A 16,835-nucleotide genomic window follows, 5' to 3' on the forward strand; every position below is an offset into this window, starting at 1 on the left:
TAATATTAATGATAAGTCTAAGATGTATAAAGTTCTCACAAACCGTGTTTCACTTCCAGAAGAAAACAAACAAAAACAAAAGAAAAAAACCCCCAAACTGTCACTTTAACTTTGTAAATATTTATGTAAACATTATTTACCAGACTTTGATATTATATATTATTTGATTGTATATGTACACAGTGTAAATATATTTGTACCTTTCTTGTATTCTAAATAAAATTACTTGGAACATTTATCATTTAGAAGAGGGATTGCATGGAGAGCTTTATTTTATGTGCCAGGGGAAGGATGTGAGTATTGGAATGAGTGAAGGTCTTAACTAACACAACAATCTGTGAGTGAGGAGATGTGGAGTCATCTGTTGGACCAAGAAGTGCATCGGGGAAGGGAAAAAACCCCCAGTTTTTGGCTTAAGAAGCCCTTTTTCAGGTTTGGAAGCTGGGATAAGGGCTGGCTCACTCCAGAGTGGGTGGTATCTACTGCTTCACCCTGCCAGTCCCTATTCTTGTGAACTTGTACAGTCCCTCTTTGAAGCCACAGCTACTGCCATCCTTTGATATATTCCATTAATTAGTGCCCAGATTTCTGCTGTAATTCGGCACAGGTGCAAGTCCTGCTGGAAGGAAGGGATATATTTGAGGACAGTCATCTTATGGCGGGCTGCTTTTGGCATTTCCTCTGCAGCCCTGAGACCCTAACCCGTGCTTGAATGGATAAAACTTTTTCACAGACGTATCAGTTCGTGCCGGCACAGCTCGGCCGAGGGGAAAGGCTCAGGGCCAAGCCCCGGAGGATGTTTGAGCTCAGCGTGAGCGCTGGCCAGCTGGGGAGGGCGTCAGAGGACTCCACTCAGGGGGACACCGTGTGTGAGGGGCACCCGAACGGGGGGTGCTGCTCCCCGCCTCGGCCCAGGCTGTGGGGCCCGGTGAGCCCGGGGGAGGGTTCCCGAGCTTCCCCCCGGTTTGCCGTGCAGGTTCTGAGGGAGCGGGTCACAGCCGGGAGCTGCCCGCACTAAAAATGGCCGCAGTCCCCCTTGGGTTTCAACGGAGCGAAGCCAGAGAGGCTCTCCGCTGACAGGAACAAACATGGCTGCCCAGTCACCGCCCCTGCTGCCCGCACTCAAGATGGCGCCGCCCGCGCCCTCAGGCGCGCTCTCGCCAGCAGCCAACATGGCGGGCGGAAGGCGCGTGCGGCGGTACCAAGATGGCGGCGGTCACCATGAGGCTGCCGGCGGCCCGTGCGCCCCTGGATTCCAGCGCGCTCCGGGGCGGCGAGAAGCATCTGGTGGCACCGGGGGACACCATCACCACGGACACGGGATACATGAGGTACGGGCAGCGCCGGAGGAGAGGCGGCGGCGGGGTGGCGGCGCGGCTTCGGGCTGTCCTTAGGTAGCCGCTGTCTCTCCGCAGGGGCCACGGTACTTATGTGGAGGACGACAAGCTGATCGCCTCGGTGGCCGGCGTGGTGGAGAGGGTGAACAAGCTGGTGTGTGTCAGGGCGCTGAAGGCCAGGTGAGCGCGGCCGCGGCGGGACAAGCCGGCGGCGGGGCCTGGCTCGGCCGGGTGAGGGAGGTGAGGTGAGGTGAGGTGTGTGACCGCCGCTCTCTGCCCCAGGTACAACGGCGAGATCGGCGACATCGTGGTCGGCAGGATTACGGAGGTAAAACCCCTGTTTGCCGCGGTGCTGAGGATGAGGAGGGTGGTTGTGGCTCAGTCCCACTCTAAGCGCCTCCCGGAATCCTAAAACACTGACACACATCAATGTCCTTGCTCAGGGTACTGGGAGTGTGTGGATTTTAACTGGGATGGGGCTGGAAGAAGCCAGCAGAGCTGTCCCCTACTGCAGTTTGGTGAGCTGCAGGTCCCATTCAGTTTTTGAGTGTGTACCCATAAAGCTTGGGTGATTTTTTCCCCCTTAGGTTCAGCAGAAGCGATGGAAAGTGAAAACAAATTCCAGGCTGGATTCAGTCCTGTTGCTCTCATCTATAAATTTACCTTGGGTGGTTTTTTCCCCCTTAGGTTCAGCAGAAGCGATGGAAAGTGGAAACTAATTCCAGGCTGGATTCAGTCCTGTTGCTGTCGTCTATAAATTTACCTGGTGGGGAGCTGGTAAGTGTAGCTGGTTGTGTTTTGCTTGGCATCCTACGGTGCCCCACAAAGAGCTACTGATGGGTGTTTTCTCGTTCTGGGCTACATGTAACTTTCCTTGTGATGTTTCAGAGAAGGAAATCAGCAGAAGATGAGCTTGCAATGAGGGACTACCTGCAGGAAGGGGATCTCATCAGTGTATCCTTCTGCTGCTCCCATTGACAGAAGAGCCAAGGATGTGGGAAGAACAGGGAGACCTTGGCTAGCCTGGCTGGGGGTGAGAGCTATGCTGGGGTGGCACTGGGCAGCCTTGGGGACCCTGTTTCCTTAAGTGGCACCAACAGGCAGAGGTCCAATCTATATTTTCTGATGGGGCTGTATCGCTGCACACCCGGAGCCTGAAGTATGGGAAGGTGAGTTATTCCAAAGCCCTTGATCCTGGGTTCATTCTGCACCAGCTGATTTGTATAAGGCCTTTTGGAGCTTTGTTAAGAAAACAGCTACAGAGTAGAGCACGATGTTGTTATAACCCATTCCTGCAGGACAGGAAGACTCTTAGCTCTTCCATGGGACCACCAAGCAGAGTTTCCCTAAAACAAAGGTGTCCTTGAGTTGCCCTTTGAGTCACTGCTCTCCCTGTCCACAGTTTCAGCCTGCTAGTTCTGTTTCCCCCACTAGCCACTTGGGAATTAAATCCTGAGGAGAGATCTCCTCACTCCTCTTCTGCTGGCTGTTGCCCCTGTGACTTGTTCTTCTCCCCAGGGCTCTATTTTAGGCTTTACACAGTTGGCATTTATCTCTGGTTTTGTGCATTGAAATAAGCCAAGGGGCCGTTGGAGCGTAGGCTGTGCTTTGGGATTACCAGACCAAGGGTATTAGCACTTAAAAGATGAAAGGGAAGTGTGCTTATTGCACAAAGGGTGAAGGACAGTGATTGGATTATGAGGGAAAATGTTCTGCTAAATTGGGCCTCTGACTCCTCATTTTTCTGCAGGGATGGTTGATGTGTAGTTACGATCAAGATATTATTAACATTTCTGCTAAGCACTTAGAGTATTCTTCATCTTCAAAGGGCTGCACAGGCATTAGCTAATCCTCCCAGTGCTCCCAGAGGCAGCCAGGTTTTACATTCACTGTTTCACTGGAAAAGGTGTTAAAACAGAGTTGTTCCTAGGCCAGGAGTGGGGTGAGTGTGTATCAGTGACTTGGTGTTATCTGTGGTGGCTCATGATGCCTCTCACACTGAGTTTGTGGCCTGCCCTCCAGCTTGCCCAGGGAGTGCTGGTTCAGGTCTCTCCCTCCCTTGTGAAACGGCAGAAGACTCATTTCCATGACCTGCCCTGCGGTGCCTCCGTGATCCTCGGCAACAATGGCTTCATCTGGATCTACCCAACCCCGGAGCAGAAGGATGACGAGGCTGGAGGCTACACTGCCAACCTGGAGGTGAGTCCAGGAAATGTGAGCCCTCTTCTGCCAGTGATGGTTTTTAGTCTGACACAGTCAGAGGCACCTGAGTAACCTGAGACTTTCAGGATCCTGTGTTAGGTTCACAGCAAGGCTTTTTTCCTTGTATCCCTGTGCATTCATCCCTTTTCCTCTGTCCTTCCTCAGCCAGTTCCCTTGTCTGACCGGGAGGTGATCTCACGGCTCCGAAACTGCATCGTGGCTCTGGTTACTCACAAGATCATGCTCTTTGACACCAGCATCCTGTATTGCTATGAAGCATCCCTTCCTCATCAGGTACAGGAACCAGTGGTGTTTATTCCACACTGAGGGGAGGGAACAGCAAGGCTGCTGAAGTCAGAGTTTCATTTCAATTTACCAAAGCATCCTGTAGTATGAACTCTCCTCTTCTGCACAACATAAGTTGCCTTGCACAATTTCAGGGATAGTTTGTAAGGTTCTGCCTCTGGCAGTCTAACTCTTCCTAAAGAGAGTTCAGTCCCTTTATTGATAGATGTTGTGTATCCCTCACTGGGATTATGGACCCTTTAATTCCTGTGAAAACAGTGTTAAATTTGGCATTGTATGAGGGTATAGTGCATTTTATGAAGCAATGAAAAAGTAAATGTCATGTATTGTACAGAGAGCAGGCTCATGTCTGTACCCACATCCTGCACTGCTGCAGGACTGCCTCCATTTGCCCTCTTGCTGTACAGCTTTTCACTGTGATTCCTGCCAGCACTATCACAGGCAATTCTCTTCCCACAAATAAATGAGATCTGAATTCTGCTTTCATTCCCAATGAGGTGTTAATTATGCCTTGGACCCTCTGCCATAGATCTTTTTTCACCACAACCCTCTAAACTCCCTTGCTGGTTGCTGCCGTGTGTCAGGGACCTTTGTCTCCCCACAGAGTGCAGAAGTAGCTGTTGATTCCTGGTGCTCATATTGCTCTTGTTTCCACTGCAGATCAAGGACATTCTCAAACCAGAGGTGACAGAGGAGATCGTTCTGGAAGCTCGACAGAGGTTGCTGGATTCAGAGGGATAGGACAGGGCACGTGGCCAGAAGCAGTCATTTGAAATCCCAGCATGGCAGCTTTGATTCTCAGTATTATACGGTTTTTTTCAGTGTTCTAGTTCAACATTCATTCCACACTTCAGAAACCACCAAAATTCCTCACTCCTAGGATATCTCCTGTGTCCTTTTAGTACAAAGTAGTACTTAAGTACAATAGCCTTTTAGTGCAACGGCCTGAGAAATTGATATCTGACCTTTATAAAGATCAGATGCAACTGGCACCTGTCTCCTAGCACCTGTTGCTGTGTCTAGTGCCCCAGAACTTTGTGCAAAATGACAGAGAGGAAGAGATTTGCTTTGTGATGTTTCTCTCTCCCTAGAAGATGATTTGGATTTTAATTTACTTGTGATACAGATCTGCCAGTCTGTCCCCTGATTGAAAGCCCTCATTTTTAAGAATGTGTTTAGAGAACAGGAGTATCCACAGCCTTGCTAACCACAATTTGGGTCTGGCTGTTCATGGCTTGAATGTCTCAGGGGTATGAGATGGGATGTGGCTGTGTCTGTTCATATGAGCCAGGAGCTCTGGACAAGCAGTGTCCTGGTTTGTGTATATCCTGCTGGTCTTTTTTTATGCCTGAGAGGTGAGCTCCTCTTCTGAGGAGTCACCAGTATGGTTTTGTATTAAGTATTTTACATTTCAATAAATTTTTTGAAACAAATCATTCCTTCAGCAGTGTGTGCATTGGCTTGTGTTTAGCCTAGCTTGAGAGCTGTGGTTGGCTCAAGTTTCCTTGTGCTAGGACACTTGGAATGGTTCCACTGTCTTATCTCCCCTTCAGCTGCTGCCCTTCATCCCAGCAGGACTTGACCTTCCTCTTCAGCCCTTACAGGGTTCCTCTGTAAGGATTGCCTGGTGTTCACAGTGGCTTTCCAAGCACTGCCTCCCTGCAGGATCTCTTGGAGAGGTGAGTCAAGCAGAGGTGACTGGGAGGTGACAAGGAGCCCAGTATGACACTGGTGAAGATCTTCATGCTGGTGGTTAGAGGTGGACACGTTGAGTCAAAGTGTTGGCAGGCAGTCAGTCACATTCTCTGTGAAGATTGTGATGTTTTCCCTGAGAATCCTCTCAGTTCCAGGTGCTGTATTAGAGCTGGTTTATTATATATGTATTCTATCTATTCTTAAAAATGATGATAAAACATCTGTCCCAATTATTCCTGAATCCAACTGCACGTTTCAAATTCACACTCTTGCCTCAGACAAACGAGAAAATTCTTTCCTTTGTGTTATCCTGGGAACTAGAAACTCCCTTGTGGCTGTCCCTGCAGCTCGGGCCGCTTTCCCTGTGCCGAGCAGGCACTAGATGGCACCTTTGGATCGCGTTTGTGGCACTTCCCTTCTCCAAACAGCAGGGCCTGGGCGGCTGCCACCAGCGCTGCTGCCCAGATCCAAAAGCACAACGGGCTAAGGACAAGCAAGGACATGGCTAATCCGTTCTGCTGCTGCACAACTGCCCGTGCTGCCTCTGAAAATAGCACTGAACTTGTTGGGGGTATCACTGGAATGCCCCACACAAGGCCTGGGAATTGTTGTTTTTGAGTTTTAAGAGGATTTCATAGTAAGTGTTGCAAAAATCACATCCTCAAGATGACTGGGGAAATTTGAAAACCAAGGTTTGATGGAGACACTTTCAGGTCTCCATTGAGACTGCTGGTAGCCACATAATACACACCTCCATTGACAAAACTGGTTCAAAAAGGCTAAAAGAGCTTTAGCAGTCTGCATCTTTCACTTAGAAAAGTACATTTCCCCCCCCCCCCTTACCTAATGCTGTAGTTTAGCAGCTGTTTATTCTGCTAAAAACCAACTCAAGATCTGGACTGCTTTAGCTCTGAGCTTTCTGATTCCTCCTGCTTGCTGCAGGATTCCTGATATCTTGCATTAATGATGAGTTAAATAGGGGAGCCCTGTGACTCATCCAGTTCCCTTACTCCTGATTACCTGGCACTTTTGTTTTTAAACCCAAGTAGAACACCAGCTGGTGAGGTTTGGTTGTGGATCTTTCCTGATGGGAGGGAACCAAAGGTCTCAGTATGTTCCCCAGGGACCATGAGGGGTAATTATTGATCTTTGCACATTCAGCCAGTGCTGTGCCAAGACCTAAATTCTGTAACAAGGCTTCAGCAAGGTCATTGCTGGCAGTTCCCATCCAGCGCAGCTCTGCAAACCAGCAGCGACCAAACAACAAGCCAGCAAACAGCAGTGGCCCCTTAAATTCTTGAAATAGTCTGTGGGATTGTGCTGGGCAACTTCTAAGCAGGAAGGGTGGAAGGGAAGAAACTATGGATTCTCTGGTTTAAGAATAAAAAAAACAAGTAGTTGAAAGGAGGGTCAGAATAACCTAGTAAGTGTTCATTTTTCTATGGGGAACTAAAAGGCCCATGCAGGTACTAAAACAGCTCAGACCAACCTGATTTCTTTGCTCACCAGTGTCTGACACTGTAAAGCAGCTGTAGCACCTCCTGTGCTGCCTCCTCCAGGGTTAACACATGGTGCAGCTGTGCTCAGAGGTGGGGTTGGTAACTCACCCTTCCTGGTGAGTGTTGTCTGTAGGAATAAGAACACATTATCACTCATGTGCAAAAAGAATTTTCTTGTTTCTTGGTGCCAGTGTTCATGTACTAATAGCAAGGATTCCTTTACTCCTAGGAATAACCACTGAGATTTTAAATTTGTGCTAATGGGTTATTAATCCAATTACTGCTGCTTATTGCATTACTTCTGTACCAGCCGTGCAGTTTTGCGGTTCAGCTGAGAATGGTACAAATAAAAAGCTTTGCACAGACCTGAGAAGAGACAAATCCCACTGAGATTTGAGACATCTTGAAATGGTTCTCTCAGGTTCCTGAGGACTGTTAATTAGCATGCTAAGTTTTATTATTTGGTGAAGAGGTTGAGTTTTTAAAATATTGTTATGGAGAAAATGTCACTGCAGCTGTTGGGTGAGAACCCACACTTAATGGGAGGTAAACAGAAAAAGTGCTGAAGTATCTCTTAGGAAAAAAAAAAATAAATGGTGGTATGTACATGGACTTGATTGAAAAAAAAAACCTCTGAAGCTTTTTTAAAACTTATTCTGTATTCACACAACTTTTCTGTCTCTGTTTTCTCTAACAATTTCTGAATCTACTGGGCAGCTTTCAAGTTTAACAGGAGAGTCATGTTCCCAAAAACTGGCAGCAGGGCTGGGGGCAGAACATGCAGTACCCTTCAGGAAGGGGAAGGCAGGTATCTCACCATGACATTTGGCAGTGACCAGCTGACTCATCTGCCTCTGTATTGTCCCAGATTAACCACAGCAGTGCTCTGGGAAACAGGAAATGCTTTTGGAGAAACTGCTGAGTGGAAAGAGGCTGGGAACTGCTGGCAAAGGATCTGCCCCACTTTGCTGCTTGTGATTGCACAGCTTCAGAAGGAATAACTGCCTGTCGGCCTGAATGATAAACTCACCTGGTCTGTTAAATAAAAAGTAAGTGCATTCCTCTGCACAGATCTCAGGCAAGGCAGGAAGAGCACATTTGCAGCCTTTAGTGTCCACAGCATAGCTCTAGAAGTGTTCAAGGACAGGTTAGATAGGGCTTGGAGCAACCTGGAAGATGTCCCTGCCTGTGGCAGGGGGGTGGAACATGATTGTCTTTAGGGTCTCTTCCAATCCAAACAGTTCTGTGATTCTATTGCATGTTTGGAATGACTTTTGCTTAATTTGGTGAAGGTTTTTCTCACTATTGTGGACCCATGGTTGTCTTCTGGAGTTTACTCTGCTTCAGCCCTGCCATGGTAGGAGAGATTATCCAGGATGCTGCAGTCAGACCCAGAAGGGAGGAACTTTTACAGTGAAGAATGGTTGGTATTGGGTTTTGTAACAAATTTCTCTTGGGCTGCTTGGCCTGTGCTGACAGCTTCATTTCCTCCCTTTCCCCCAGTCCGTGGGAGCCCAGAGGGGGTTATATCACCTCGGTGAGAGGCTGATCTCCATTACTGAGATAAACCTGGAGAAATTCCACAGAGTTCAACAGATGTGACCTTGGATTTGCCTCAGCATGAGAATTTCTCTCTCCTGTGTGGGTGTGTGCGCAGCACAACCAGTCTCAGTACCTGCAAACTGAGTGATTGATGGAGAAATCCAATAGAAATGGTTTGAGCTCAGTCTCCTGACTAAGAATTAGTGATGTAGGAACAGCCTGGCACAGCAGAGATGGAGGATCCCGCAGGGCTGGATGAAGTGCTCCATTTTGGAAGCTATTGTTAGAAGATGAAAAATGCAGGTCTGCCAGAGACCTTGAATATGGCACAGGAGACAAGGAGTGTGTTTGGATTTGTCACAAGGGAGGAGTCAGTATAAACAAGCTGCTCTGTGTCCAGATGGTTGCCCTGAGCAGGAGGCTACAGCACAGAATTGCAATTGTGTGTTCTCCTGTTGTCGAGTGGGAGCAACCACAGACCTTTGACCAAAACACCCTGACCTCAAGCTGCTGCCTTGACCTTCTTTATCCCCAAGGTGAACTGGAGAATGTATGAAAACCTAAATATCTTCAGCACCACGGTCTGCTCTTAGCTCAGGGAACTCTCAGTGCCTGCTGAAGAATTTGGTGGTTTAACTCCATCTTTGTACTAAATGGTGCACAGAAATAGGTCAATAAAATATTTTGTCAACTGTCACTGGACTCTATGGTTGGTTTTGGTATCGAGTTCTGTGTACGCTGAGAGCATTTTTAAGGAAGTGAAGTCCTTTGTGTAAGCAGGGTGACAGATTCCTGGCTGTGCACACAGCTGATCCCACAAAGATCTCTTCTTCCCTGTCCATCTCTGCAAGCACCCAGGGTCCAGAGCTGGCCAGAGGCTCTGAGACCCCTGCAGAGTCAGATCTGTGGGAAAACAACTTGGGTAGCCCTTCTAAAGAGGTACGGGATTTCACATGAGATTTTGGGGCCTTTTCACAGGTTTTTTTCACAGAATCATAATTAGTTGGGGTCGGAGGGGATCTCTGGAGATCATCCTGCCCAACCCTCCTGCCAGGGCAGGGTCACCTGGAGCAGGTGACAGGTGGGTTTGGAATGTTTCCAGAGAGGGAAACTCCACACCCTCCCTGGGCACCTGTTCCAGAGCTCAGCCACCCTCAACACAAAGAAGTTCTTCCTCCTGTTGCGAGGAAACTTTTTATGTTTTAGTTTATGTCCATTGCTTTTCATCCTGTCACCGGGCACCACTGAAGAGAGTCTGGCACCATCCTCGGACACGCCGGAGAGATATTGACATGGATATTGACACGGATTGCTGAGATCTCCTCTCAGCCTTCCCTTCTCCAGACTGACCCGGCCCAGCTCCGCAGTGTCTCCTCACCAGAGAGCTGCTCTAGCCCCAAATCCTCTGGGTGTCCCCTCACAGGACCCTCTCCAGCCGCTCCTTGCCCATCTCGCCCTCAGTGCCCAGCCCTGGGCACAGCGCTCCAGATGCGCCTCACCAGGGCCGCCTGAAGGGAGGATCCCCTCCCTCGCCCTGCCGGGCCCGCTGCTCGGACGTTTCTCCCGGGAGCCCCCCCTGCCCTTCCCCGCCCGGCCGGTGCCCGGAGCCGGGAGCGGGGCCGGCATCGGGCGGGAGGCGGGGGCGGCGGAGGAGGAGGGGCCGGAAGGGGATGTGACCGCCCGCCCGCCGGCCCGGGGGTTCCGGGATCTCCCTCGCCGCCTCCGCCGCCCCCCGCCAGTCCCGCAGCCCCGGGCTACCCGCGGCCCCACGCCCCGCTCCGCCCGCCCGGCCCCGCTGCCGCCCGCCCGCCCGGGGATGCGGCCGGCGCGGTCCCCCCCGGCTGCCCCGGCCCGGCTGCTGGGCAGGACCCGGCCTCCCGGAGCTCCCCGGCCTCGCAGCCCCGCGCCCGGCTCCGCCTGAGGCAGCGGGCACGGGGCGCCGGCCCGGCCGCCCCAGCGCTGCTCCGACGCCGCCATGGCCCCGCCGGGCCCCCCGGCCCCGAGGTAGCGGCGCTGGAAGGAGCCGAAGCCCGGTGACCGAAGCCCGGTGACCGAGGAGCCCCGGTCCCATCCCTGCAGCCCGGGGAGCGTGCGGAGCCCACCGCGAGCTGCTGCTGCTGCTGCTGCTTCGCCCGGAGAGCTGCCATGGTTCCGGCGCACCTGACCCTGCTGGACTTGAGCGATACTTGAAGCCAAATCCCCGTGGCTCTTTGGCCTTTGCTAACTCAATGCTATGCAAAAGAAAAGGAGGAAAAAAAAAGAAACCTTGACACTAGCTGTGGTGGGAATGGCTGTTTCCTGCCCTGGGTGAGCCCGTGTGTGGTTTCTTGCTTGTGAGATGAACTGATTCTCCTTTCCCCGGTGGAAGACACACTACATATGGCAACCTGAAACTTTGGTACTGCTTGGTCATTGCTGAGCGGTTGGAACTTTTACTCGTTTGTTTTGTTTGCTTGTTTTCTTTTTTTTTTTTTTTTTTTTTTTTTTTTTTTTTTTTTTTTTTTTATAAAGTCACCTAAGGAGCCTTGTTGCTGTCTTCAGGAGCATTGGAGGAATTTGTCTTAATTCTTCACCTCAAGTGACTTTATCCCACTGTGAGTGCCGCCAGTGCACCCACCTGAGTACCTTCCTCCTTCAAAACTCCTTCCCAGCCTGGAAGATCAGGGATCACGGACTTCTTCGGAAACTTCTCCTCCTGGGAAAGGCTGCCCATAGTTACTTTATGGGGCAGCAGCCTGGAAAAGTTCTTGGGGACCAAAGGAGGCCAAGTCTGCCTGCCCTGCACTTCATCAAAGGAGCAGGGAAGAAGGAGTCATCGAGGCATGCGGGCCCACACTGCAACGTCTTCGTGGAACATGGTGAGAAGTTTCTCCTTGTAACAGAAACTATTCCATTTGGTTTAATTTTGGTTTGCTGAGCTAGGTACAATATGGATTTATTCAAGACCATGGAGCAGATACAGACATGTACTTTATGGAAGTCTTGTTTTCTTTCTCTTGCTGCTTAATGCAAATCTTCTGTGATTTGTTTTTTAAGAAAATACTTGGGTCAGATTGCTTGAAAGCTGGGGAGCGGTTATTGTACAGCTAAAGGTGAAATGCAAGGAAGTAACTTTTTAACATTGTAAAAGTTTCTAATTTCTGCCTTGGTTATGTTCTGGTTTGCAGTCTGGGGAAGTGTTTGATCCTTTTTGAGTTGCCTGTGTCATAGTACAAACCAGCCTCAGCCAGTGGTGATGCTGTGGTCAGTCACAGGTGTTCTTTAATTATCTTTACTGAAGGGACTTTGCTACTTGGAAGGGAAAAAAACTTTATTTTGGAAAGTTCGTGAACTTACTGCTGTTGTGAAAAGAGTTTCTTGTGGCATTTGGAGCAGCTTTGCTCAGTGGTTTCTCATAGCTGGTTAAACCTCCATCCTGTGCTGTGATGGATTAAAGTGCTAGAGACCAAAAGTTTGGGGTAGAGCAACCCTGTCACTTGCTGGCCTTCTGCAAAGTATGGGAGGAGTTCAGAATCTCAGGAAAGAAGCCAAATGAAAAACTCTGTAGGACTCAGAGGTAGATTTGGTGACTGCATTAAATTCTTCCTGAAACAACAAAAACCAACCAAACGACCCCCTCCCACTCCCAAAACTGTAAACTGAAGGCATCTCTGCAGAAGTGAGGTGCAGAAATGCATTGTTTTTGCTTAAACTTTGGAGTAATCCTTGCTTTTGCACAACACTTTAAAAATTCTAATACAATATTAGAATTTTAAGAAATTTCTTTGAAATGACGTGCTGTCTTTGGCTAGAGAATGTGACTTTGACAAAGCTTCTGCAACAGTTTTGTCTTGTAGAGGAAGTTTATCTGTGAACAAAGCAAAACTGCATCTGTAATCTTTACAGAACTAAAAATTGAAATATTTGCTGTGTCCGAGAGCACAATCTAGTTAGAGGAAAAGTTTTGATTTGTTCTTACTTTTAAAGGGCTTTGCTTTCTAGCTTTTTCTCATTCTGTGTTTCTAGAAGGGCCCAAGGAATTCTCTGCAGTGTTCAACAAACACACAGAGATCCCATGTTTGTACTGCTCTGCTGAATTACTGTTTTGAGTTACTTCAGTGTTTTATTCTCCCATACAATGTTTGTGCACTGAAGAAATTGGAAGTAATTAAGGGAAGGTTAGAGAGAATACCAGGGCTAATTTGTCCCTCTGATGTTAAACCTGCTGCTGTTTTTTTTTCCTTGCTTTCAGTGCTGTGTTATTCCCACTCCTCCACCCCCAGTTTGGTTCCTGCTTTTACTACTTTGGACAGAGTTTCAAGGTCAGGTGAGGTACAGCCAGAGCACTTGCTGCAAGCAATACAACGTTCTTAGTCCCTCTGGTGCTTTGCTGTGGCAGAAAAGCCAGAAACATTCCTTTTTGATCATCTAACAGCAACAGGCAGATGGTAACTTCTTGCCAGTGTGACCTGAGGTCAGCAGATCCCAGTACATTGACGAGGAAAAATGGTATCTCTAATGTCCATGTGCCATATGTCCACGAGAGACCTTGGTGTCTTGATTTAGAAGGGGATAAACTTGAAAGGGGACATCAGGGCTAGGACATCTGTTAAAAGAACTGCAAAAGATCAGCTTCGTTTGTACACATGAGGAAAAACTTCTTCCTTTGAGTGGATGAAAAGGTTCTTCCAGGTCCTGGCAGTAGAAGGCAGTACCACTGTTGTTTGTTCAGCTCTCTTCTGAGTTTGGGCTGCTCCTGTCCTGAAAAATGGCATATTAAAAATCTGGACAAATTAGGAGGGAACAAAGTTCGTTTTAGAAAGTTCTTCCTTTTCCTTTGTAATTTACCTTTGAAATACATAGACTGACATACTTTATAATTAATGAACAGATCAGTATTTAATGCCTTCACTTTATTCAGTTATTGTCCCATGGGTTGTAGTTCATAAAACTAAGATTGGTGTTTTTCCAGGGCTTAAATATTTGCATGTTTCCCTTTCAGTATGTTATTACACAGTTTCTTCTAAATACCAAACACTGTATCTGGTTTCTCTGTTGCACTGTGGGAACTGGTTTGTCCCGGGAAAATTGTGTTTCTGGCTTTTCATAACTAAGAAATGCTTAAGGAGAAATTCCATGGTGGGCCACTTAACCCCCTAGAGACAGGTGAATTCTTAAATGTACTTGTCTGAAGTTCTTGTGTATTAAAGCCCATGATAAAACAAACACGAGAAGTGGAACTTTTGGTAGCAGGGCTCTCCTTTTAGGGTTATTTTTATAAAGGTATTTATGATCCTGGTTTGGTGGAGCATGCAGAGTTCTACTGAGGCTCATCCAGCAGGCACTTAGTGAAAGATCTGGATTGCTTCAGTGGTACCAGATTTTGGCTGAAAGGGTTGGTGAATATTATCAGATACTAACAATGTAAGGCAAAATAACTTTCAGCAAAGTAATTCTGTTTTTCGGTCATCACACTCTCCGTAGCACCCAAAGCAACACATGGAGAGGCTTCTGAAAAGCCAAGGAGGCAACTGGCCAGAAATCAGCTCTGCTGGTGCTCAAATGTTCTGTGAGAATAATGCAGAAAGGCTCTAAATTTTGTCCTGAGCTGACAATTGAGGAGTGCCTTAAGGGGAATAAAGTAATCTATGGGCAAGTTTTGGGCTTGTCTCTTTGTGCTGCTGCTTTCCCCACGGAGGGTGTTTTACAGGCTGGAGTTCACGCTCGTGTCGTTACCCTGGGCAGCAGAGTAGCCCTTGCTGGGATTTCACAAATTTCACCCTGATGCAGATTACTCCAGCTCACAGCTTGCTTGCAAGCTTGAACTTGAGAGGAATTATAAAGGCAAACTTTGCTTCTTTCTCTCTGCTTTCCTTGGTGAGAGTTGAGTCTACAATCACTGCTTTTTGGGGATATCAGCTGAGAAAAAAGTGTGGCCAGCAGACAGTTAAGGGGAAACACTCTGTCAGTGCACCTTGAAATTGGCACACTAGTGTATCTTGTGCCTTTCCAGAATGTTAATTTCAGCAAAACTCAAACTTTCTGAAAAGGAAGGTGTGTGCTCAGAGGGCTCAGCTGTGATCCCAGAGTTGGCAGGAGCTGACTGGAGGGACTGGCAAACACCACACCTCCTCTGACTGGCTCTCATGGAGGTGTTGCTGTGCTGAATGATGAGCTGATCCCCCAAAGCATGTTGGTAGAACAGCATCTCCGAGCAAAAGCAACACTGGAAGGCTTCAAAAATGAACTCTAATTATTACATACATGATGCTGAGATGAGGAGGAGATTGATGAAGCACTCAAACAAAAATGGCCTTTTCATAGTCTTTCATAGTGTTAAAATGTGGTCTTAGAGTTTCTCTTCCAGCAGGTGAGTGATAGGGGAGGTTAAATGAGCTGTTTACCTCACTGTAAAGAGAGATAAACTGCAGAACTGGATCCATTTTTCTTAAACATTTAGTGCTGAATATAGCTGAAGTCAGCCAACTACAGCCTCTGTCATATTAGATCTGAATTCTTTTTCTTACAAGGGTGCTGAAAGATTTTACTGCTTTAATTAGGAAGCAATTGTGCAAAATGGATCTATAGCACCAGCTTGCCACAGCTGCCAGTTGGAGATGTGCCCTGTACAGTTCACTGTGAGGAAAAACCCCAGCAATTAAAAGTACCATTTCCTACATTATCGATTAAAAATAAATTTTAAGGGTCTTTATGTTTAATAATCTATCTTGTTTTATGCCGTTAAGTTTCATGTTTCAAGTACTTCAATTGTGAAAATGAATAAATTACTTTATAATCGCTTCTAAGCATATCCTGGGCTGATCCCACAATGTGGGCAGAAGGGCAGGGGGGGAAATTCTTCTCCTTCTTGCTCCACTATGCTGAGAGCCCTCCTGCAGTGCTGTCTCCAGCATGGGAAGGACATGGAGCTGTTGGAAAGAGTCCAGAGAAGGCCAAGGAGAGCTCCAAGGGCTGGAGCTGCTGTGCTCTGAAGACATCTGGGGGTGTTCAGCTCAGAGGAGGCTCCAGGGAGGGCTCAGAGCTCCTTCCAGTGCCTAAAGGGGCTCCAGGAGAGCTGGAGAGGGACTTGGGACAAGGGTCTGGAGTGACAGGACACAGGGAATGGCTGCAAGCTGAGGGTAGATGAGATATACAGAATAAATCCCTCCCTGTGAGGGTGGCACAGGCTCCCAGAGAAGCTGTGGCTGCCCCTGGATCCCTGGAAGTGTTCAGGGCCAGGCTGGACAGGGCTTGGAGCAGCCTGGGGTAGTGGAAGGTGTCCCTGCCCATAGCAGGGTTTTGGAACAAGATTTGGATCCCTGGAAGTGTTCAGGGCCAGGTGGGACAGGGCTTGGAGCAACTTAGGGTAGTGGAAGGCGTCCCTGTCCATGGCATTACCTTCAAGGTCTGATTTTTGTACTCATTATCCTTTATCCTACAGGGGAGCTCAATATGTCTTCCTTATATGCAATATACATTTATTAGATAGTCAATTGCCCATACAAGGAAATGATTTAAATGAGACTCCTTCCATACTAGAACTGTTTCTTCAAACCCATGTACTTAAAACCCCTGCATTTATCTCTTTCCATTGTACCTCAGGGAATTTTTATACTTTGTCTCTGCTTCACCAACTGCAAAACCTGAGACTTCAAAGAAACTGCTTTACTACTCCTGACTCCACTTTAGACCATTCACCTGAAATTGGATCATTAGCAGTGGCCTAATTGGAAGCCATTTTTTAGTCTGCCTTCAGTATTTCAGGTTTTCATTCTGAACTGACAAAACTTTCTTTGTTGTCAGGCTGGAGATTTGGCAGCTCCCAAATTTCAATTTCCATCTCTATTAGGAGAGACTTATCTCCAGCTTTTGGGATCATTGCTTATGAATCCAACTTCACTGTGCCTCAGTATTAGCCTGGTTAATGCTGACATCTGCTGCATGCTGAATGCAGATTTGTTTACTGCCTCTGACTGTATACCTTCTCATCATAAAAATCACTTGCTGTATTTTTTTTTTTTGCTCCAATTATCAAATACTACTAGGTTTTGCTAAGAAGCTCTTCCACAAAACTTGATCTATGGTTGGAATATATATGGAAAGAGACCTAAGACTTTCTAAACTGCTTTTCCACAGGCTGAGGTGGATGATGATGATGATGGGGAAAGGCTAATCCCTTTCCTGGGCAAAAGCAGTTCTGTTCTGTGCACTGGCTAATCTTTGATAACTTGCCATATTTAAGCAGTTGATCTCCTTCATGACTAATAGGTAGTGG

General features: G+C 47.8%; 2 protein-coding genes across 2 annotated transcripts in view; both read left to right on the forward strand.

The window, feature by feature from the left end:
• Positions 1–1,180: 1,180 nt before the first annotated feature.
• On the forward strand, positions 1,181–5,281 carry EXOSC2 (exosome component 2). Its single transcript, XM_059486389.1, has 9 exons — positions 1,181–1,331; positions 1,416–1,517; positions 1,620–1,665; positions 2,025–2,114; positions 2,226–2,291; positions 2,438–2,506; positions 3,360–3,536; positions 3,705–3,833; positions 4,506–5,281. The coding sequence occupies exons 1-9, from the start codon at positions 1,207–1,209 to the stop codon at positions 4,584–4,586; spliced, it is 885 nt and encodes a 294-aa protein (XP_059342372.1). The 5' UTR covers positions 1,181–1,206; the 3' UTR covers positions 4,587–5,281.
• A 5,786-nt stretch (positions 5,282–11,067) lies between these two features.
• ABL1 (ABL proto-oncogene 1, non-receptor tyrosine kinase) overlaps positions 11,068–16,835 on the forward strand; it is a 75,582-nt gene continuing 69,814 nt past the window's right edge. Inside the window, exon 1 of the mRNA XM_059486529.1 lies at positions 11,068–11,439. Within this exon, the coding sequence (XP_059342512.1) occupies positions 11,304–11,439 (136 nt within the window). The 5' untranslated portion in view covers positions 11,068–11,303. The remainder of the gene's footprint in view (positions 11,440–16,835) is intronic.

The sequence above is a fragment of the Ammospiza nelsoni genome, chromosome 20 (assembly GCF_027579445.1).
Source record: "Ammospiza nelsoni isolate bAmmNel1 chromosome 20, bAmmNel1.pri, whole genome shotgun sequence".
Lineage (NCBI taxonomy): Eukaryota > Metazoa > Chordata > Aves > Passeriformes > Passerellidae > Ammospiza > Ammospiza nelsoni.

What these genes read in the sequence shown, in the direction of transcription:
- EXOSC2 (XM_059486389.1), top strand. Translation starts at nt 1,207, where the DNA reads ATGGCGGCGGTCACCATGAGGCTGCCGGCGGCCCGTGCGCCCCTGGAT. An exon ending in ACGGACACGGGATACATGAG is followed by an intron (nt 1,332 to 1,415) that starts GTACGGGCAGCG and finishes GTCTCTCCGCAG; the next exon opens with GGGCCACGGTACTTATGTGG. An exon ending in ATTTACCTGGTGGGGAGCTG is followed by an intron (nt 2,115 to 2,225) that starts GTAAGTGTAGCT and finishes GTGATGTTTCAG; the next exon opens with AGAAGGAAATCAGCAGAAGA.